Consider the following 23,758-nt stretch of genomic DNA (forward strand, 5'->3'; position numbering starts at 1 on the left):
AATTTGCAGGCAAATTGGTGGATTTAGAAAAAGCCATTCCTGAGTGAGATAACCCAGACCCAGAAAGACAAACATAATATGGACTCACTCATAAGTGGATATTAAACACAAAGCAAAGGATAAGCAGCCTACAGGCCACAACCCCTAGAGAACCTAGGTAACAAAGAGGACCCTAAGAGAGACATACATGGATCTGCCTAGGAAGGGAAAAAAGACAAGACCTTCTGAGTAAATTGTAAACATGGGGGCAGAGGGTAGGGTAGAAGAGGAAACAGGAGGAGGAAAAGGGGGTAGGGAAAATGTATAACTCAATAAAAATTAAAAAGAGTTCACATGATCACTTAATTTTTCCTTTGGAAATTGAGTTTGCTCTGCATTAAATGAGAAAATGGGTCCTGGGTGGGCAGTGATAATAGAGGCAGGGATGTAGATGTAGTAAAGATTTACCTTAGTGATGAGAAGAAAGAAAGGTCTCTGTCATTTCAACCTAGGAAAGACAAGTATTTATGTTTGAGGATGAGCATACCTGACACCTAGCCTTAGTGGCCTTTATTTTTATTAAGACAGAATTTAAGGAAGAAGTTAAAAGAGGGGAGAAAATTTTTCATAAGGATTTACAAATGACAACAAAAAAGAAGGCTTTTGCTCATCTGTTATTTAGTATGGAGGAGAGCAGTGTGAAGATACATGTTCATGAAATGCAGGCTGACTATAGACACCACTGCAGAGAAGCCATGGCCCATTGCACTCTTCAGAGAAGAGCATCATATCTTGCTCCAAGGTTTGGCTTCTTGTTGGGAGCCATAAGTTAAGGGGCCATTCAGAGCAGTGGAAAATTATAGGTTCTTGAAGCACTTGCCATCTGGCAACTGCCACCACTGGCTGTTCTATTCCAGGAAGAGATAAGCAGCTCCGAGGACAAGAAACAATAGGAGGTTTTCAGGCAACAGACACCCTTTAGAGAGCCGCTTATGCAAACACCAGGTGTACTAACTCCCTGCACCCTCCTCAGTTCCTTCTCCCACGGTCCATCCTGGGAGCCCCACCGCCAGCAGCCTTGTTCCCCTCTGCCTCCTCACTCCCTCCCTCCTCGCTCCCTCCTGGCCACATTTCTATGTAAGCCACATTTACTCCTCTTTCAATAAACGGAGACCGTGACAAAAAATTATGCTTGCATGGTCTCCTTCTTTTCTCCCGCCCATGATTCTTTTCAGGCAGTACCTCTTCAGACCCTGAATAACTGGACCTGCTGGACGGGTCAGGTTCTATAATCCCAAGAGTTTCTCTGGGTGTCTTAGTTAGAGTTTCTATTGCTGTGAAGAGACACCATGACCATGGCAACTCTTAGAAAGTAAAACATTTAGTTAGGGTTGGCTTATGGGTCCAGAGGTTTAGTCCGTTATCATGGCTGGAAGCATGGTGGTGTGCAGGAAGGCATGGTGCTGGAGACAGAGCTAAGAGTTCTATAGCAGGTAAAGAGAGAGACACTGGGCCTAGCTTGATCAGATAAAATCCCCAAGCCCAATCCCTTTGTTTTTCTCCAACAAAGCCACACCAACTCTAACAAGGCCTCATCTCCTAAGGTCTATCAAGTAATGCCACCTCCTAATGACCAAGCATTCAAACCTATAAGCTTACTGGGGCTATACGTATTTAAACCACCACACTTGGTGAAATTATATCTTTCTGAATCTATAACTGTATCTGTATCTATATTGCTACATATCTATATGTCTATATATTTCTAGTTATAGCTAGCTATACAGTATTTAGACAGATTTTGGGAATAAGGCAGGTGTACATTGCCCCACATTTAGTGACCACAAAAAGGAGGGAGTGGCCAAACTTGGTAATGAATAACCACGGTTTGGCAGAAAATTAGAAGTTCAGCTAGAAAGCAAAGTATTTTGACTGCTGGTGAAGTTTGTGATGATTTCCATCAACAGATTCCATGGCCTTTTCCTCCCATTGCATTCTCCATCTCTTACTGCTTCTCTGCACACAAGAATCAGGTAACTATTTCCTTTTACAGATGTTTGGCTGGGAGTTAATGGCAAATAGCACCTATTCTATTCCTGTGAAAAAGGTTTCAGTTGCTTTGCTTAAGAGAAGGAGTTTTGATGTAGCCATGCCTAAAGCTTTGTTGTAATAATTGCATGTGGTAACTTTCCACCAAAGTTTTCCTGTTTAAATATGCAAAAAATAAACCACTTTGCATCAGACTCCAGAAGTTTTGGCCCAGCACTGGTTAACTAAAGATGAATGCAGGTTTCATTTTTGCCTCACCCAAACTATTTTCCTGCCAGCTGTGACCCTTGCAGAGACCCCACATTTACACCTCCACTCTTCCTCTGACTCCTCTCAGATCTGCCCTCACCTCCCTCTGCAACTTCATGTCCATTTAAAAAAATGACCTACTGAGTCTAATTTATTCTGTCCTTTTACCCATGAGTGTGGATCCATCCTCTGCAGTGTGCTATGAAATGTATTCTGAATTTGCAATTTGATTTTATCATGATATGTTCACATGTTTTTGGAGAATACACGAATTAGCTTCTATTAGGTATATGTTAGGGGTAGATTGGCTACTGTGTCTACTCAGTGATAAGATAACACCAAGGATTTCCATTGAGTACTCAACAGAATTTACACTTCCTTCAGCAGTGTGGGCAATGTGGATTGTTTCTGCAAATTTTCAATAAAACTTGACATTGTTTGCCTTTCATTTTAGACAACTGGTGAATATGTAGTCCTCACTTTAGTTTGTATTTCCTTGATGACCAAGTTGAGCACCTTAAGTACATGAACTATCCAGCCATATGTAGAATAATTCATAACTTAGGATACATATGTAGATACATTTACATATACATATATATAATTATGATACAAGTTTAGCTCATATATATATGTAAGCAAAGTCATATATATGTATATACAGGCAAAGATATATGTTGTGTACATATATATGTATGTTGGGTAATTAATATTTCTTAATTTTTAACTGTAATAAGTATTTACTGGGTAATATGTGCCAGAAACCAATTTAAAAACTAGGTATTCAATGTTGAAGAACATACTATAGTTGCTCTCTCTCTTTTTAGTTCTGAGGATCAAATGTATGTGTTTGCATGTGCTAGACAAGCTTTCTACCACTGATAACATACACAGATTACAGCTCCAAACTTTTTCCTTTTCACTGAGGCACAGTCTCTCTATGTGTCATTGGTTATTCTTCAATGCACTACCCTTTTTCCTCAGACTGGAGTGTGTCATTTTCTACTGTGCAGAAGAGGCAACTAAAATGATAATCACAAGCAAAGAGAAATGATATTAGGAACACTAGGGTGGTATGGATGTATATTTCCCTTAACACTGGACCTCATTTTCAGTGTTTTCACAGAAAATAAAGCATAAGAATTATGAGACAGCTGTACTGGGAAGAAACATGACCATCTTCTGCAACTTGACAAATTTGGCAAATGTTCTGCAAGTTACCTGGCAGAAAATCCAAGGCTCTGAGCCACAAAATATCGGCACGTATAGTCGTAAATATGGAGAAAATATTCTCCCACCATATGTAAACAGGCTGCAATGCAATATCCTGGAACCCAATGCTTCCTTCATAACTATCCAAGAAGTGACATTTGAAGATGAAGCCTGCTACAAGTGTCTGTTTAACACTTTTCCACATGGCACCCATGGAGAACAAACCTGTCTTAACATTCTAAGTATATAACCCTTTCTCTCTGGTCCTGTAATGGGGTAGGCATACTGGAGTTGCAGTGTTTAAGGACATTGTCCACAGAGTTACATGAAGGAAAACTGTTGATGAGTCCAGGTTACTTAAACAGGAGAAAATAACGGCAGCAGATGTAATTGTGCACTGAGACAGGACCTTCCCACCCAACATCACACTTCACTGGTTTCCGTTAAGTGGAGAAAACCCAGGAAGAGCATCAGAATTTTGCTACTAAGGCAATGGGAAGGTATGAGAAAAGAAAGAGATAGCAGAGAAGAATTAGGGAAAGATGAAGACTAAGGGAATTAGGGTTCCCCAGCCTTCAAATAAGCAATATATATGCCAGTAATAGTGAGAATACCAGAGTTCCGTATTGTGCTTCTGCAAGTGTGAAGTGGCGGTGGGGTGTATAATATAATTTGTAGCTGCATAGAACTTAAGACAGAAGTCAGTGAATGGAGGAAATGGTATTGTAAGTTTTATGACATGTGATGGGGAGGTATACAAGAGGGGTGTGTTTTTATGTGTCACATGAAAATTGGGGAAAAGCCATTCATTAACAGCAGAGAATTTGGTATAACCTTTGTATTAATTTCATTTCCCTCTCTTTGCCTCAGCTGTATCTGAATTAATAACTGAACTCCATTCTGTTCCTGGCTCTGAAGATCTCCTTAACCTTCATTGTTCAGCTGTGGGAAAGCCCGCTCCTGGAATCTCCATTTACCCTTCCCAAGACCTAGTGTACTCACAAGAAGAGTTCTTTACGGAGAACCTGAATACCACAGTGACCATCACTAAAATATACAACATCTCTTTGAAAACTGTGAGGTCATTGGGTCTTCAGGATGTAGTTGTGTCCATGACGCACCCCCTAACATATGAAGAGAAGATAGTTCCTCTGCAAGTAAAGCAAGAAGGTAGGTAGAAATGACAGCAAAATCAAAGAGAACAGTTGGAGCTGGGAAAATAGCTTAGTCTGTAGAATGCTTGTCATGAGAGCATGGAGACCCAAGTTTGAACCCCAGCACCCATAAAAAGCCAGGCGTGTGTGTGTGTGTGTGTGTGTGTGTGTGTGTGTGTGTGTGTGTGTGTGTGTGTGTGTGTGTGTGTTATCACAGTCCTGGGGAGGCAAGGAAAAGCTCACTGGTCAGCCAGCCTAGAGTAATTAGTGAAAGTTTCTGAAAAAAGTGAAATAAAGCTAACCAAATCCCAAGTTCCAGTACATACATTTATACACATACTTTCAAATACACATATAGGAGCTCAGACATGAATACACATGTATACATGCAAACATGCACTTACACATGCACGCATACACACATAATACACAAGACAGAATGAAACAGAGATACTCATCTTTTAAAATATCCATAATGAAAATTGCTCGTGTTAATCAGCTATTTTTGAAGAAATAAACCAATATAATGTATATTTATGATTAAGAAATCAAACAATGAAGAGCTGGGCATAATAGCACACAGCTTCAATTCTAGCACTTAGGAGTTAGAAGTATGAGGATTTCTGTGAGTTCAGGGCTAACCTGGTCAACATAATGAATTCCAGGAGAGCCAGAGCTGTATAGTGAGACCCTGTCTCAGAAAAAAATCAAACAATGCTGACAGTTGTCACAACCCCTACCCCTGCACCCTGCAGCATGGTTCTTTACAGAAACCCTTCCCTTCCTTAATTTTTTTGACCATTCATAGTTTTAGTTTTCCTTGATCATAGTCTTTAATTTCTGTCACACACTATCTATTTGTTTTTTAACTTTTCCATAACATTTTAATTCATGTTAGGTTGTTTTTGTTCTTTTCATCCATTTGGAGACAGCCATTGGCTTTTCCTTGTTTTAAAATTTTATTTTATTTTATTTTAAACTTAAAAATTTATTTATTCTTCTTTCATATATTATATCCCATCAGCAGTTTCTATTCCCTCCTCTCCTCCAAGTCCCTCCTCCCCTAATCTCCTCTCCCCAGATCTACTCCTCCTCCTCCTCCTCAGTTTCCCTTCAGAAAAGAGCAGGCCTCTCAGGGGTATCAACAGAACATAGCATATCAAGTCGCAGTAAGACTAGAAACAAAACCTCATATTAAGGCTGAATGAGGCCTTAAACACAGACAAAAGAGTAAGAGACAGTCCTCACTCCCACTGTTAGGAGTCCCACAAAAACACCAAGCTACACAACCATAACATATGTGCAGAGGACCTGGGTCAGGCCCATACAAGCCCCATGATTATTGCTTCAGTCTCTGTGAGCCACTACATGCCCTGGTTAGTTGTGTTCTTCTGACCCCTCTGGCTCCTACAATCCTACCTCCCTGATGTTCCCATCCACGGGAGTTCCCAGAACTCCACCTAATGTTCGGCTGTGGCTCTGTACATGTGCTCCCATCAGATGCTGGATGACAACTCTCTGATGATTACATTGTAGGAGAACATCTTTAGGAATCATTTCGTTCAATAAAATATCCTAGCTAGTATAATAAGATTTTCAAACATTTCGAAAGTGGAGTTTTGTGGTTTCTCTTCCACCCATTTTCCCATGCCTTTGCCACCTCACCCCTCCTTATGGCCTCATCACTCCAAGTTTATTTTCCTCTTCTTTGACTCATGTGTCCTTGTGTCCACACCCCTTGTCCTACCTCGACACCTAATACTATTTCTCTCTGTCTCCTTTCGAGATATTTTTAGACTTTCCCCACACTTAGTCTTTTTACACACACACACACACACACACACACACACACACACACACACACACACACACACTGCATGCCCTCACAAGGCTGCAATCCACAAATGAGACAGAACATGTGAGTTTGTCATTCTGAATTTGGTTCCACCTTGTTTAATGTTCATGCTTTCCAGACCCATCCATTTTTCTACAAATTTCATGATCTTACTTTTACTTACAACTGAGTAGTAATACATTATGTGTATATACCATGTTTTTATTAGTTATTCATCTGCTGATGGACATCTAGGCTGTGAATATAGCAGCAGTAAGCATGGATGTCCGAGTGCCACTATGATAGAATCTGGAGTTCTTAGGGTATATACCCAGGAGTGTACAGCTGGATCATATGGTAATTCTTTTTCATTTCTTGTGGAGCCCACAAACCAATATCCATAGTATCTGAATTAATTTGTAGCTCCACTAGCAGTAAGTAAGCATTCCTCTTTCCCTACATCATCTCGGACATCTGTTGTTAGATCTCTCTCCTCTCTCTCTCTCTCTCTCTCTCTCTCTCTCTCTCTCTCTCTCTCTCTCTCTCTCTCTCACTTTCTCAGAGTTATAAAATGGCTATTACAAAAGGAAAGCTTCCCCCTGTTGACTCCCCCTATGAGTGAGCTAGTAGGAATGTGGTGAAAAATACACAGTAGACCCGAGTCAGCCCCTAAAACATTTGATGTTTCAGGTGTGATGGTGAATTCAGAGATAGAGTAGTACAGAATGTAGGATGAATTGATCCAACCTTGCCTAGAGAGTAGATTGTGAGAACTTAAACCTTACCAGAAGTGAATGGTAACCATTAGAGGTAACACCGTTCTTCACTTTGCATGATGCTGTAACTACTGGGCACACTGTCCTAACCTGTAGGTGTGCCTCTTTAGAAAACTTTTGTCACTTGCAACACTGCTTATGCTCCTAACCGTAGAGCTATGAATCAAGTAGGAAATGGTTTTCGGCGGGAAAGTGAGGGATGGGAGGGAAGCGAGGTAAAGGAATAAGCTGGCAATTGCTGGAACCATTGAGAGAAACTTAAGGAATCAAAAATTGATTGTAAAACTGCTCAAGAATATCACTGGAATTCTAGAAATAAAAACAGCCCAGGCTATCCAGAGCCACTTGTTTGAAACAGATGGTCACCGTTTCTTTCTTGTGCCCACTTTGACTTCACATATCTGCCCCAGGTCGTCAGACCCATTTGGAGCAAAGCTCCCTGCACAAAGAATAGAAACAGTTTAAAATATACCCCAGTCTTGGAAAAGCTGGGCCCTTTCTGCTTCATTCTTGTCTCCTATAACTGTGGAGATTTAAGCTGGGGTAGATACCACAGCTCTTTGCCGTTGTAAGTATTTTCCTCCAGTTTTCATTGTTGAACTTGCTTGCTGCCATTTCTGCTCGTTTGTCACTTGGGTGCTCTCTTACCAGATCTAGGTCCTATAACTCTTTAGGATTTGGGAAATCTTTACTAGTTTGAAAGGTTTGCCAAAAGTAACTTATTCAGATTTTCTTAACATTTGCAAAAGGAAGCTGGGACGGAAACTAATCGGATGACTCTTGGCCTCAAACTGTCCTTTATTACTCATTTTTTTCTTTCTCTCCATTTTTATTTCAATTAGAAACAAGATTATTTTACATGTCAATCCCAGTTCCCTCTGCCTTCCCTCCTCCCCTGCACCCTCCAACTAACACCCTACCTATCCCATACCCTTTCTGGGAGGGTTTATTACTCATTTTTAAAACACCACTTTCATTTTGCAACTTTTACTATGTCACATAAATCCTTTTATTATTTTACAACTTTATTTTCACAGTCTTGTCTACCGGATCTTTTTTAGTTAGTTAGTGAGCTTTGAACCTCTATGTACAGCCAAACAAGACTTTCATTTTCCATCTTCATCAGACTGTTAGACGGGTTTCCAACTAATTGTTTTCCATCACTTCCCCCTGAAGAGTGGTAGGAATGTTGTTCATAATCCAAAGTTTGGCTCTCTATATATAACGCTTTCAAGTCCAGGTAATACTAGTGGCACGATATGGAAGTATAGTTACGGTATGGGACTCATCCTCATAGCTTACTCTCTTAGCATCTCAAATCATTCTGTCCTAATCATTTATAAATTATTTCCCTCACTCATTTCATGTTTCACAGCCAATAGAATATTTTGCTTCTATCAAATATTACCACTGCCTTCAAGCTAGTTTTAAACCTCACAAGAATTGTTGTGTCAATTTGTTTCTTGTTTGCACTAATTAACAACACTGTCATCACAGTGAGCGGCATTATTCCCATGGCTAATCCAAGATATAGTGATGGAAGTCACCCATTAGGGGCTTTTTTGATTATAGCATCTGTTAACATGCTTGAGGGAATTTTTGTGTTGCTGATAATCAATACTTATTACCTGTATTATGATCAATTTAATAAGATTAAGCCTAGCATAAAGTAGAATAACATTTGAACATATCAGGAGTAGCTTAGTGAAATATCCAATTACAAACCTTTACCAAGCAAAGGTTTATTCTGATTTTTCAACAGCCGAGGGTATTAACCCATTGCTTTCTCAGATTCTCAACTCCACACTGTCTAAACTGGAAGGAAATTTGTACTTTTCTAGTTTTCTTCCAAGTTTTTACTTTGATTTATGGCAAACTACATTGCCAATTACCTGAGAATTATGGAGCAAGTCAATCAGCCTTCACTATTTTCTGATGTCAAGAAGAAATGTCTTCCTCTCTTCTTGCTTAAACAAGGGACATAAGATAATAGTGGATCCTTCATATTGAAGAGAAATAGTCTAATTATTTTTCTCCATAGCCTAGAGAGTTGGTGACTATCTTGCATGAGCAAACAAATTATTTGAATAATAAATATCTGTATGAAACAAAGCATTCCCGGATTGCCACAGAGCCTGTAGGGTCTCAACTCAGTGGTAACTATAGCCTGTGAGCTTCTCATTTCAGTTCTATAGGCCAAAGCATATTACATGGCATACTATTGACTTCAAATTAGTAGATGCATTTCAGGTTTCTGAGAGTTAAGGAAAACAGACACCCATCCCAGTGGAATGTTCCCCTGATTAAGGCCTTTACAACACACTTGCCAGAGGGTGGAATGTGTTAGTGGACCTTCTCTTCTCCCTGCTTCTCCTGGGCAATTCCTGAATCTGAAAGAAAAAGGCCAGGAGAACCTGGGGTCTTTGTGTCTGCTGAACTTCAGGTGCCAAGCTATGGGGACACAACTGGGACAAAACTGGGTTTTTTTTGTTTGTTTGTGTGTGTGTGTGTGTGTGTGTGTGTGTGTGTGTGTGTGTGAAACAGAGTTTCTCTGTGTAGCTTTGGCTGTTCTGGAACTCACTTGTAGACCAGGCTGTCCTGGAACTCACAGAGATCCGTCTTCCTCTGTCTCCAAGTACTGGGATTAAAGGTGTGTGCCACCAACACCTAGCAAAAAAAACAAAAAACAAAAACAAAAACATACCCCCCAAAAAAACACCAAACCATAACTCAGTTTTTATGAACATAAAACATAGAAGGAGGTTTTCTCCCAGATTGTACAGTAAAGGGGTCCAAATTATTCCTTATTAGGCTTAGGAGACTCCATAGACCACCCAACTAGTAATAATTACATTGTAGGTGTTGATATAAGTGTAACAGCACTCCATGAATTTTAAAATAAAATCAAGTAATACAGTTTCTTTCTTTAAACTGTACACTGATGAGGCGAGCAGTTTGCTGCAAATTAAGAGAAGAATAAGGGAGTTCTGTGATTTTTTTTCGTTCCTCCCCTGTTGTACATCAATACAAGATGATGAGTTTTCTAGGCTCTCCGTTGGTAACACAGTGTACAGTCTTGTTACTACTCCTGTATATTGACAGCTTTCATAGCATTGCTGCAAGAGAATGAAGTGAAAACCTGAAATGATATTAATTTGATAAGAAGATCTGGTCTACTTTGTACCAATATTAGGATATAATGACTGACATTTTGTTTTTGTAAACTCGGAGGGGCAATGAGAAAGATCCACCTTTTGCAGAATTTAGTCACATTAACCCAGGAACCAAGGAGAATCACTAAACCATCAGTAAACCCTGAATATTTTCTTATTTCACTGAGATTTTTATCCTGTTAATTCAACTGATTCATTTCATAAACCTCTCATTTAAAATACATTAAATCATCTGAGGTAGCTTTTACTTCATTTTAATATCCATGACTTTTTCTTTTCTTCATATTATCTGACAGATTATATAAACATCTTCAAGTTCTTTTATGGAATTTTTCCTTCTTTTGGGAAGCAAGTTTTTTTTTTTGCAGATTTTTTAAAATTTGAATTAGAAACTAGATTGTTTTACATGACAATCCCAGTTCCCTTCTCCCTCCCATCCTCCCTATCACCGCCCCCCCACTAAAACCCTACCTATTACATATCCTTTCTGCTCCCCCTGGATGGTGAGGCCTTCCATAGGGTGTCATCAGAGTCTATCGTATCCTTTAGGATAGTGCCTAGGCCCACCCCCGTGTGTCTTGGCTCAGGGAGTATTCCTCTATGTGGAATGGGCTCCCAAAGTCCACACCTATGCTAGGGATAAGTACTGAATTATTACAGGAGGTCCTGTAGATTTCTGAGGTTTCCTCACTGAAACCCATGTTCCTGGGGTCTGGATAAGTCCCATGCTAGTATCCCAGCTATCAGTTTGGGGAGCAAAAATTCCCCCATGTTCGTGTCAGCTGTTTCTGTGGGTTCCACCAGCCTGGTCTGGACCCCTTTGCTCTTCACTTGTCCTTTTCTGCATCTGGATTCCAGTTCAGTTCAGTGATTAGCTGTGGGTGTCTGCTTCTACCTCCACCAGCTGCTGGATGAGGGCTATCGGGTGGCATATAAGTCAGTCATCAATCTCATTATCATGGGAGGGCATTTAAGGTAGCCTCTCCGCTATTGCTTAGATTGTTAGCTGGTGTCATCTTTGTAGATCTCCAGACATTTCCCTATTGCCTGAGTTCTCTGTAAACCTAAAATCTCTCCCTCTATTATGGTATCTCCATTCTTGTTATCTTCTATTCTTCCACTGACTCAACCTTTCTGCTCCCTCATGTCCTATGCATCCCTCCTCTTCTCCCTTCTCATTCTCCTAGCTCCCTCCCCCCTCTTCCCATGCTCCCAATTTGCTCAGGGGATCTTGACCCTTTCCCCTTCTCCAGGGGACCATGTATGTCTCCTTGTTACCTAGCTTCTCTGGCAGTGTGGATTGTAGGCTGGTAATCCTTTGCTCTATGTCTAAAATCCGCATATGAATGAGTACATACCATGTTTGTCTTTTTGTGATTGGGTTACCTCACTCAGAATGGTTTCTTCTAGTTCCATCCATTTTCCTGCAAATTTCAGGATTCCATTGTTTTTTTGTTTTTGTTTTTTTCCCCGCTGAGTAGTACTCCATTGTGTAAATGTACCACATTTTCTCTATCCATTATTCGGTTGAGGGGCATCTAGGCTGCTTCCAGTTTCTGGCAATACAAATAGTGCTGGGGAAGCAAGTTTTTAATTTAAAATTTTTAATTTAAAATGAAAATTGTTTATTTCATTAATTAAGTTATATTTCTGGCAATTTCACACACATATGTGCCTTCTGACTCCCCTTTCCTCTCCCTGCTTTCTCATCTTCCTCCACTCCTTCCACCCCACCCCCACACATCTTCTCCCTGCTACTCACTCTCCTAGGCTCATAACTTTTGATCTTACCTTGTGACCCACCTAGTTTAGCCAGAGCTGTCAGTGGTAACATCCACTGCAGACTGTGGGGTCACCAGTGGGTGGATACACAACTGAAGACAAGGCTTTCCATTTTACCTGAATAGATCAAGATTGCAGAGTGGGAATGCTGAGCCTCCTCTCCCCCCCAGGCTTGGCAATTGATGGGCTAAAAATTTTCATTCTTTCAAAGACTTTTCTTCATTGCCTATTTTAAGGAAGTCACATATTCTCAAGTGTATCTGGAAATAATAGCTTGAAAATCTGTTTCACTAATTGTCTTGATCCTTCCCCTTGGGAGTTCATCCTTCTGTTCACTTTACATGTTTACTAAGTCTGTTTCTTCACAAGTTCTTGCTCTTTTCACTTACAGTTTCTAATTTAATACTATTTTTAAGGAGTCTCAAGAAATATTAGAGATAAACATTTGTGTTATGGTTGTTTTTTGAAGCAGAAGTCAGCCACCTCCTTTTCTAGATCAATTTCCCCAAGTCATAAAACTGTATTATATAAATTAAATACCATAAGCATCTCTATAAATCTATTGGCTGTGTTAATATGGTTAATTTATTTTTTATTAAAATGCAAGTGTCAATAAGAACCAATTTATCAATTCAAAAGAAGGTTCTCCTCTTAGTCTTATGTTAAATATTGGGATGTGAATTCCCAATTCTGGTGAAATTCCATGTGTAGTTTTTCTGATTTGTCCGAATTGCCTTCAGAGAAGATTTTATATTTCAGTGCCAATTTCTTCATGTTCAATCTCCTTCACCTACCTAAAATGGCTATGTAGTATCTCATTGAAAAAGAATTGAAAAAACTCGATAAAACTGCATCTGTGCAGTCAAAGTCAAAGCCATAGTGCCTTGCTTAAAGACATGCACAGGTCCTAATTATATCCAAGTGAAGAAGAAAATACTCTGTAGGATTTCACTTTTCTTTCCATGGCAATGAGAAAACATCTTATAGTGTAAATGTGAATGTCAATTAAGCAAATCCAAAAACTTTACAAATTAAAGTCTACCAGATGGCAAGTACAGTGTAGCCAGAGGAATAAGATGTTCTGGTTTGTGTTTTTCAGGTACCATGGATCATATTTTAAATCAGATGATAACTGCAATTGTATTCATCATTTTATTTTTCATTTCTTGTGTCATCAATGTTGCTCTCTGTTTTTATTTAAAAAAGAAAAGGTAAGCTATAGGATAACCCCCTGTGACAGAGACACTAGGTACAATAGTGCTAGTTGGAAATATTAGTATTTTTTTAACTCCAGGGTTTCTGGAAAAATCCATCATTCAGAGGGTAGTGAAAGAAAATTTGTTACATATGCTTGACAACTTCTGACATTGGATGGTTATCAGAGTGGACTGTTGAAAGCATTTATGTTTATGGTAAATTGAGTGAAATCTTTTTTTAAAGGAAAAATGCTCATTTTTATTTTACCAGTTAGAGAGTATTGCCTGTATGTGTCTGTACCCTACATGTGTGTCTGGTGCCCGTGGAGGTCAGAAAAAAACAAACAAAAAACAAAACTGAAATTGGAAACCTGAGGAAGGTCCAACTGAGGCATAAGGATCTTAGTTTTAACTTAATACAATAAAATACTCACCCATATACAGCCCCCTGGTGGACAGAAGTATATGTTGTGGAGATAAATGGACATAGGAAAATTCGAGGCCGTGACATTGGAAACTATAGACATAATTGGTAGTGTGTGACTTGTTTTGCTGTCATTATATAGTCTTTAAATTTAAAAAATGGTGGGGTTTTTATTCTGCTCCATCTTAATCCAGGGAAATGTGAGAATACTATCTATAATCTAGAAGTCTCTCTCACTGACACACAGAAGAGAGAAGTCTTAGAAGACAAAAATGGAGCATTTTGAAGAGACTGCTACAGTAGTCAAATGGAGACAGATGATAACAGTCTAAAGAGATAGAAATGAGGAGGAGGGGTTAAGGATGAAAATCCTTAAGGATTCAGGATGAAAAAGGTTTCTTGAGTGATGAGTATGGAGATAGAGTGAGAAGAAAAATTTTTCTCACTCAAGGTAAATGTTTTTAGCATTAAAGAGAACTTATACAAATATATACAAGAATAAGAGGAAGAGCTGGCTTTGGAAAGAGGATTAAGAATTCTGTTTTAAATGTTGTCATTTTAAATGCCTATTTCATACTGGAGGGAGTATGCTAATTAAGTATCTACATGGGTGCATCTGAGATTTGTGGAGCAGATGATAAGTTTGTAATATAGAGGATATGGTTTCCATGGAGACAAATCATAAGCTATTGCTCTCACTACTGTAATGTAAAAATCAGTAGGCTAGTTGCAGTATTTTGGTTAACTGCTCAAGAGAATTTGTGTATGAATCTATCAAAATTTGGTTAATAACCTGCTCTTACAATGTGCTACCATGAGAAGAAATTTTTGGTCAGTATTTAACTTATTTCTGTAACACTGTAATGGTATTTCTAGGTCAAAGAATACACCTGTCTTGTTATCAACACTGAGGTCCACACCATCACCAAGAAAGACTGAGAACTTAATGGACCATCACCATCAGACAGACATAAGTGGTAGTATGTGATTTTTTTGTCACTGAATATTCTTTAAATCATGCATTGACTAGCAGCAACTACCATTTTAGAAATAAGTGGAGAAAAATGAATTCAAGTGAGGTTTTATTAATATTAATGTCTTTAAGTTTTAGAATTAAAATTAGATTCATTTTAACTGATACACAAAAATTATAGATATTTATGGAGTACTGTGTACATTTTGATAGCAGGTTAAAGATATCTATTTCCTCAGACATTTATCATTTCTTCTTACCTAAAACTTTTCAAATGTTTTATGCTAGGTTTTAAAGATACACAGCACGTAATCAATATCTATAATTATCCTTTTGTTCAGTAGCATAAGGAAGTCTCATTGCTGTCTAACTGTAACTTAGTCCTGCTGATCAGCCTCTCCTCATCCCTCCTACCCTCTATTGTGCCACTCTACTCATTGGCCTCTCTTCATCCCTCCCACCCTCTACTAACCCAGCCTCTAGTGACTACTACTCTACTCTCGATTCTGATATGAGTTTTATAGATTCCTTATCTAGACAAGATCATGTAGTACCTTTCTTTATGTTTCTGGATTATTTTACTTCACATGGATGAACCCCTAGTTCCATCCATGTTATTGCAAATGGCAGAATTTCCTTTTTATGGCCAAATAACATTCATGCAGGTGTGAATTCATCACAATTTATTCTCTACTCATCAGTTCTAGGCATGCAGTAGCTTCATTTCTCATCTGGTGTGACCTCCAGACATGTCAACATTTTCAACATGGAGATTTATTTAACCTTTAGTTAAATATACAATAATTGGATAGTTTGATCATACACTAATTCTATCTTTTTTTAACTTTTTGAGAAGCCTTCCTAGTGTCTTACATTTTACCTACAGCATGCAATGGTTTTCTTCTCCATATCCACATATCACTTTTCTTTTGTGTTTTCATACTAACTATTCTTATGGGGTAAGTTTTTATCTGCTGGTCATTTCTATTTGCAATTCTCTGATGATTAGTGTTGTTTAGCAATTTCTTTCTCCTATTTCCATTAGCTGTTTTGTATACCTTCCTTGAGAAATGTCTATTTAGATTTATTACTCATAAGATGGAGTGCTTTATTTTCTTGGAGTTCTTAAGCACCTTGTATTTCTTGGCATGCCAAACCCTGGTCAGATGTGGAGTCTGCAAATACTTTTTCTTCAATGCAATTTATGCCTGTTTTCCTGGTGGGTTATCCAACTTCCCTGACAGTGTTTTCAAAGATCACTGAACTTTCCCAGTGTCTCAGTGTATGTTTTCATCTTTATTGAAATCTGTAGATGTGTGGGTTTATTACAGTGTCTCTGTTCTGTTCTGCTGGCCTATGAATCTGTGTATTGAAAATGCCATGGTGTTTTGGTAACTACTGCTTCATGGTATATTTTAAAGTCAGGAGGTAGAGTGCCTTCTGACAAGGGAAGAGGTTTTATTGTTCCAGACACATTTGGGGTTCTTTAGTTAGTTCTGTGCAGGATGTCATTGAAATTGTACAAACTCTTTGCTTCACTTTCAGTAGTACAGTTATTTTAATGGTTTGAATTATCCAAATCAAGGAATACAGGGTATCCTTTCAATGTGTGTATCTTCTTTGATTTCTTTATTTCATGATTGTGATTTCTCACTGTACAGGACTTTTGGTAGGCTGATAGTCTTTTAAGTTATTTTTTCCTTCCTTATATTGTTACATGTTTATTCAAGTTTTTCTTTTTTAGGAAGGCTCACATTTTTTCTCAAAAATGTTTTTTTGGAATTTCTGCTAATCTAATGCCTTGGTTCTTTTTCTTTGTTCACTATCATGAATGATACTTTCTTTTTAAGTAATATCTTGATGGCTATTAGTATCTAGGAAATTTTTTCCTATTGTAAGTTAATTTGTGTTTGGAATCCTTGCTAAATTTTACAGATTCAAAGAATTTCAATTGATTCTGATAATTCTCTTTGCACATGGTCATCCATCACATAAACTTTCCTGGCTAATTTCTGCCAACTGGACACAAGCTAGAGTTATCTGAAAGAAGAGAACCTAGGTTGAGACAATGCCTCTATAAGATATAGCTGTTGAACATTTTTAAATTAGTGATTGATGGGGGAGAGCTGAGCCCATTGTAGGTAGGGCAGGTGGTCCTGTGTTCTTACAGAAAGCAGGCTGAACAAGCCATGAGGAGCAAGCCAGTAAAAAGCACCAATTCATGGCCCCTGCACCTACTTCTGTCCTATTTGATTTCCCCTCTGACTTCCTTCAATCATGAACTCTAATGTGGAAGTATAAGCCCAATAAGCCCTTCTGTCCTCATTTTTCTCTTAGTCATTGTGTTTCATCACAACAATAGTAACCCTAACTAAGACAAATACATGGATTTTCTTTTCCAACTATATATATCTCACTTTAATACTAAATATCAGGGAAAACATCTTTTTATGAATTTATGAATTTAAACATATTATTTAAGTATGCTATTTGATAAATGCTGGCTACTAAGGATATTTTTGTGGGCAAGAAATGTCTTATTATTATTCTGATTATTTTTGAAAGTTTTATCATTCAAAGGTGATTCAGGGTTGGAGAAACGACATTGTAAGGTAAGTGCTTATCTGGTAAGTATGAGGCTTTGAGTTCTATTTCCAGAACCCACATAAAAATACTGGACATAGTGGTGCATGCTTACAATCCCAGAGTATGCTGGAGAGGTAGAGACAGGGTTCCAATGTATACTGAAGACCAGCTGAGACACCCAGCCTCGTGGACTGAACAACTACTAGATTCTTGAACTTTCTCTTGGTAGACAGCCATTACTACGCTAGCTGAACCAAAGCCTGTACACCATTCTAAGAAAACCCCTTTCTTTATCTATGTATACTTTCATCCTATCAGTTCTGTTTCTCTAGGGAACCCTGACTAAAACAAATAGTATCGACTTCCATTTTACTATTAATATTCATATTTCATTTTGGCATGATTCATGTCCTACTTTCATTAAACTATTTTTTTACTAGCTTAAGGTTCATACTCATAAACATGTTTTAAGTATTTATTCTCTTTAGTTATTTATTGAAGACAACACATATGCTCATTTCAATGCCAGTTTAAAGATGTTTTCTTATTTTATTTATGTGAATTAGAAACAAGATTGTTTTACATGACAATCCCAGTTCTCTTCTCCCTCCTGGCCTCCCCTACCACCCCGACCCAACTAAAACCCTACATAACACATACCCTTTCTGCTCTCCCTGGATGGTGAGGCCTTCCATAGGGTGTCATCAGAGTCTATTGTATCCTTTGGAATAGGGCCTAGGCCCAACCCCATGTGCCTTGGCTGAGGGAGTATTCCTTTATGTGGAATGGGCTCCCAAAGTCCACACCCATGCTAGGGATTTCTGTAGGTTTCTGAGGTTTCCTCACTGAAACCCATGTTCCTGGGGTCTGGATAAGTCCCATGCTGGTATCCCAGCTATCAGTCTGGGGAGCAAGAGTTCCCCGATGTTCAGTAAAAATGTTTTCAAATATATAGCTTAACTTAATTCTCTCTACCACTCATAATCATATTGTCTTATCTCCATACTTTTTCATGTAGGTTTTTCTGAATTATTTACTATTTCATAGATGCATAATTTACACAAAAATAAATTTGATAGTTTTGAAGTTTTACATATATCTTGTAACCTACCTATGGATTCACTTTTCCATTTACTTTGGAAACTTTTGAAAATGTTTTCATTTAGTCTTGATATAATAAAATTTCTAAGTATTGTGCGCTTACCCATATATTTTTCATTCTCTTATTGTATAACTAAGCTCTTGAATCTAGGACTAACACTTTAGTAGGTTAAAAGCAAAATATTTCCCAGTAAAACATTGCTTACCTGAAATAACAGCAAGGATAGAGAAAAGTTTGCCATAAAATAATAGGAAGATATATTCTACGGAAAAATCAATGTTAACCAAAGAGAATGGTACACACACACACACACACACACACACACACACACACACACACACACACATACACACACACACACTTTCACAAGCTTATGAAATGCTATCTATAAAAAAATGGTATTACCAAAATAAAAATAACGACCAAGCCAGGCATGGTGGTTCATGTCTGCAATCCCAGTCCTTGTGAGGCTATAAGACAAAGTGATTGAAATAGGTTTGAGGCTACATAGTGGCTATACAGTGAGTCCCAGACCAGCCTGATTTACAAAACGAGATCCTGCCTCAATCAATCTATCCATTAATCCATTAAGCCATCAATTAACAACTTCAATTTGGAAGACAGAAAGTCATTATGAGTAGTATAAGTAGGTAGTTGCAACTTAGAGGATTTATGCTCTGGGCCTACAGATAGCAGTGACAATGAAGCAGCTGCAACTATATGCAGTAACAAACTTTCCCATCTGCACTTGGGCGAAGGGTGCAGACACAAATGGAGGCATAGAGTATGAAGTATTTACAACAACTCAAAAACAAGCAAGCCTAGGCTGTGGTGTCAGGTACAGAGCCACGGTGTATAGTGTGCAGTGGTGACATGAGGAGTGGGAAGAGGCTGAAGCAGGCTCTGTTGAGTTAGTCTTGTTAACTTTCAAAAACTTCTAGGTTCTGTGTAGGTACCAGTTCGAATTCTCCATGTTCTTTGAGTTCTGTCTTCAACAATTGGGCCTTGATATGAATTTGTGAAGAGCAATCTATAGTCTTGGCAACAGTCTGTTTTTGTTTTGTTTTTTTTGTTTGTTTGTTTGTTTTGGTTTGGTTTTTCTTATTTTGGTTTTTTGAGACAAGGTTTCTCTGTGACTTTGGTCTTTTTTTAATTAATAAATTTTATTTAAATTAGAAACAATCTTATTTTACATATCAATCCCAGTTCCCCCTCCCTCCCAACCTCTCATGCACCCTACCAATCCTCCCCCATCCCATCCTCCATCCACTCCCCAGGGAGGGTGAGGCCTTTTGAGAGGGATCATCAAAATCTATCAAATCATTTGGGGCAGGGCCTAAGCCCTTCTCCGTGTATCTAGGCTAAGAGAGTATTCTCCCATGGGGAAAGGGCTCCCAAAGTCCCTTCGTGCCCTAGGGAGACTTCCTGGTTCCACAGCCAGAGGCCACATAGACTACCCAGGGCTCCTAACTGACACCCGCGTTCTGGGGGCCTGGTTTGGTCCTATGTTGGTTCCCCTGCTGTCGACTGGGGTCCATGAGTTCCTACTTGCTCAGGTAAGCTGTTTCTGTGGGTTCCCCCACCATGGTCTTGACCCCTTTGCTTATCACTCATCTCTCTCTGAAACTGGATTCCAGGAGTTCGTCCCAGTGCTTAGTTGTGGATCTCTGCTTCTGCTTCTATCAGGTACTGGATGAAGGCTCTAGGATGGCATTTAAGATAGTCATCATTCTCAATATAGGGGAAGAGCATTTTTTTGATTCCCATGGCATTCCCCTTGTCCAATACCTCAATTACAAGTAACCCCCAAAAAATACTGGAAACTTCATTGGGTGATGAGAGATAAGCAGCTTGGACTCTATCTGCCCTGGTATTTGCTGATTTCATTTAGATAGCCTTCATATATGTATATATTTTAGGAAGTTTCTACTGTATTAGGCTTCCATACTACCCTCAAATGACCCTTAGTTTTATCCCATAACCTCCTCCTCCTCCCTTCCCCAATTTATTCTCCCATTCCAGCTACCCATTCATCAATACCTTTCTTTTCTGTTTTCATTTCTTCATGAGATCTATCTGAACCTCAGTCCAATAATCTACACCTACCCTCTGTGATGTTTTTTGATATCTTGTTTCTTATATATTTTGAAAATTAGTTCTCTATCTGATGGAACAAACAAAGCGCCACCATAACCCATTCTGTAGGTTACTGTTTTCTATGAATAAGTCATTTGCTGTGCAGAAGCTTCAAACTTTCATGAGGTCTCATTTGTTAATTGTTGATATTACTGCTGTGTTTATGGTGTTCTGTTCAGAAAGGTTTTTCCTGTGTCATTGAATTCAAGGGTATTTGACATTGACATTACAGAGCCTGACTCCTATGTTCCAACATTTTTGGTGCAATAAGTTATTCTGCACTCTACTAAAGGAGAAACTTATACACCAAGGTAACCACAAACCCGTTATCTACAATGTTGTGTTGCTTGTAAGGAAATGGTGGCACAAAGCTTTTTGGGAGGACCCAACCAGGAAGTGATTTGACTTAAGTCCTACTCTAAGAGATGAAACCTATACAGGATACTGCTTGGGTGACCAAGAACCTGAGTCTACATAGCCCAGAGACCTAGGGTAAAACTAAATAATACTGGTCTAAAAGGGGGGGGGAACATAACCATAAATTGATTCCTAATGATATTCTGCTATTCTCATAGATCATTGTATTTCTCAGCCATCATCAGAGCTTCCTCTTGCAAGGTGATAACAAATATAGAGACTCATAAATGGGATTTCTCCATCAAATCCCTCCCATCAGAGCTCAGGTAACCCTGCAGAAGACAAGGCAGAAAGAGTGGAAGAGCCAGAAGCGATGGAGGATGCCAAGAAAACAAAGTCTTCTATATTAACATGAGCAAAGCTCCTATGAACTCACAGAGACTGAAGGAGTATGCACACTGCCTGCACAGGTCTGCACCAGGTCCTCTGCATGTATATTATGGTTTCCAGTTTAGTGGTTTCATGGGATTTCTGAGTGTGAGAATTTGTTGGTCTCCGATTTTTTGTTTGCCTTCTCTTGGCCTCTTTTCTTTCTGTTGGCTTGTCTTGTTCAACTTTGATGTGTTAGTATCTGTTTCATTTTATTATATTTTGAACAAAGTGAATGGATGGATAGATAGATGGATGAAAACATAACTAGTAAAGTAGAGGTTAATAACTGAACTGTCATTTATACCTGCTGGGAGAGGTTTTTCCAATAGTGGGATATCAACTGCCCTAGCACAGTTTTCAAGTTCCGGAGTAGCTCACTGACCTGTATGGACTTCACAGGTTTTTGTTGTTGTTGATGATGTTTTGTTTTTTGGGGATTTTATGCTTTGATTTGGCTATAGTTTGTTGATTATCTCTTTTTTTCATTTTTGGGTGCTTGTTTTGTTTTTTAGGTTTTCTTGGTTTTGTTATTGTATTGGGTTATGTTTGGTTTTTGAGAAAGAATTTAAGTTGAGTGGGTAGGGGTAGGGAGCGAATCTGGGAGGACTTGAGAGAGGGGCAGGAAAGGATCAAAATATATTTAAATTAAAAAGTAGTGTAAACCATAAAGGGTATAAAAAAAGAAAAATGTTATAAAACACAGAAATAAAATCTTGGTTCTGGCCAAATAAACAATTCAAACTGTGTACTTGTGGCCTATAAACCTTATAAAAGACACTTTTAAATTAAGAAGTCTTTAAAACACTAAGGTGGAAGCCTTCATAACAGTTTACTTCAATAGTTCACTCTAATTTAGTTTACTCCAATAGTTTGAAAATAGTAATTTATTGGGGCTGGAGTGATGGCCCGGCAGTTAAGATTACTTTCTATTCTTCCAGAGGACCCAGGTTTGATTGCCAGCACCCAAAAGGAGGCTAACAACCATATTTAACTCCTAAGAGACTAAATGCCCTTTTCTGCCCTCTACAGAGACCAAGAATTTACACAGTACATAGACATACACACAGAGAATATATATGCATGTACCATACCACTGGAGTCCTGAGAATTTTACTGAGAAGGTTCTTGAAGTTTGGGTGGATTTATTTCTCAGCCTTTCATGCACATATATGTTACTAATAAGTTCAAAGTGATTGCTACCTCCTGCTCAGTCAAATTAACATAAAGTCATAAATATAGTGCAGTATGTGATATTTTGTGGAAGAATATAGGAGGCAGCCCTTCTGACTTGTTTTGACACGGGCTGGAGAATAGGTCTTTGAGGTAAAACTGAAAGGTATACTGCTGGCCTTGCCAACTGGAAGCAAATTGCTTCTGGTGGTCTTTCTGAATAGGTCCCCACAAAAGGCATTTGCTAGATCCATATCTACAGGCCAAATATCTTAGTTAGGGTTTCTGTTGCTCTGATAAAACATGAAGGCCAAGAACAAGTTGGGGAGGGAAGGGTTTTTTGGCTTATACATTCATGTGGCTGTTTTATCATCATAGGAATTCAAAGGGCAGGAAATTGGAGGTCAGAGTTAAGCGGATGCCATGGAGAGATGCTGTGAGCTAGCTTGCTCATCATGACTTGTTCAGCCTCTTTAGAATTTAAGGCTGCAAGCCCAGGGGTGGTATAATCTACAATGGGCTGTGCCCTCCCCCATCAATCAATAATGAAGAAAATGCCCTACAGGCTTGCTTCATCCTGATCTTATGGAGGCATTTTCTTAACTGAGGCTCCCTTCTGATTTTAGCTTATGTCAAGTTGACATGGAACTATTCATCACACCATGTACTGAGGTGTGTGTTAATCTGCTCAAGTAAGGACACCGTATCTTGTACAGCAGCTGTCATCAGAGTCACTTCCAGACTTAGATTTTGATAGTCAGCTGCCATTCTCCACAATCTATTTTCTGCACTTTCGGGATAGAGGCATTAAAGGGAGAGTGGTGGGAACTACCACCCCTGAATCTTTCAAGTTCTTAATTGGGGCAACAATTTCTGTGCTTCCTCTAGGGATGTGATACTGGTTTTGATTCACTATTTTCCTTGGCAGAGGCTACTCTAAGAACTTCCATTCAGCCTTTCCAACCATAATATCCCCTACTTCACAGGGCAGGGAACCAATGTGAGTTCTGCCAAAGTCTAAGTATATCTATCCCAATTATACATTCCAGGACTGGAAAAATAACCACAGGATGAGTTTGGAGATCTACTGTAGCTTCTGTGAGTGGGATTTCAGCCAAACCTTCATTAATCACCTGACCTGCATAAGCCCCTATTTAACTGGAGGGCCACGATG

General features: G+C 38.8%; 1 protein-coding gene across 1 annotated transcript; it reads left to right on the forward strand.

The window, feature by feature from the left end:
* Window positions 1–241: 241 nt before the first annotated feature.
* LOC100771559 (OX-2 membrane glycoprotein-like) lies at window positions 242–20,895 on the forward strand. Its single transcript, XM_027413262.1, has 5 exons — window positions 242–254; window positions 3,393–3,731; window positions 4,360–4,659; window positions 13,308–13,419; window positions 20,805–20,895. Exons 1-5 carry the CDS (start codon window positions 242–244, stop codon window positions 20,893–20,895), a joined length of 855 nt encoding a protein of 284 aa, XP_027269063.1.
* The last annotated feature ends 2,863 nt before the right edge of the window (window positions 20,896–23,758 follow it).

Source organism: Cricetulus griseus, chromosome 4 (assembly GCF_003668045.3).
Source record: "Cricetulus griseus strain 17A/GY chromosome 4, alternate assembly CriGri-PICRH-1.0, whole genome shotgun sequence".
Lineage (NCBI taxonomy): Eukaryota > Metazoa > Chordata > Mammalia > Rodentia > Cricetidae > Cricetulus > Cricetulus griseus.

Excerpts from the sequence above, each read along its gene's own strand:
- LOC100771559 (XM_027413262.1), top strand. Across the intron at positions 4,660-13,307 it reads TCTGCAAGTAAAGCAAGAAG|GTACCATGGATCATATTTTA; the intron begins GTAGGTAGAAAT and ends TGTGTTTTTCAG. Across the intron at positions 13,420-20,804 it reads TTTTATTTAAAAAAGAAAAG|AAAGGTTTTTCCTGTGTCAT; the intron begins GTAAGCTATAGG and ends TGTTCTGTTCAG.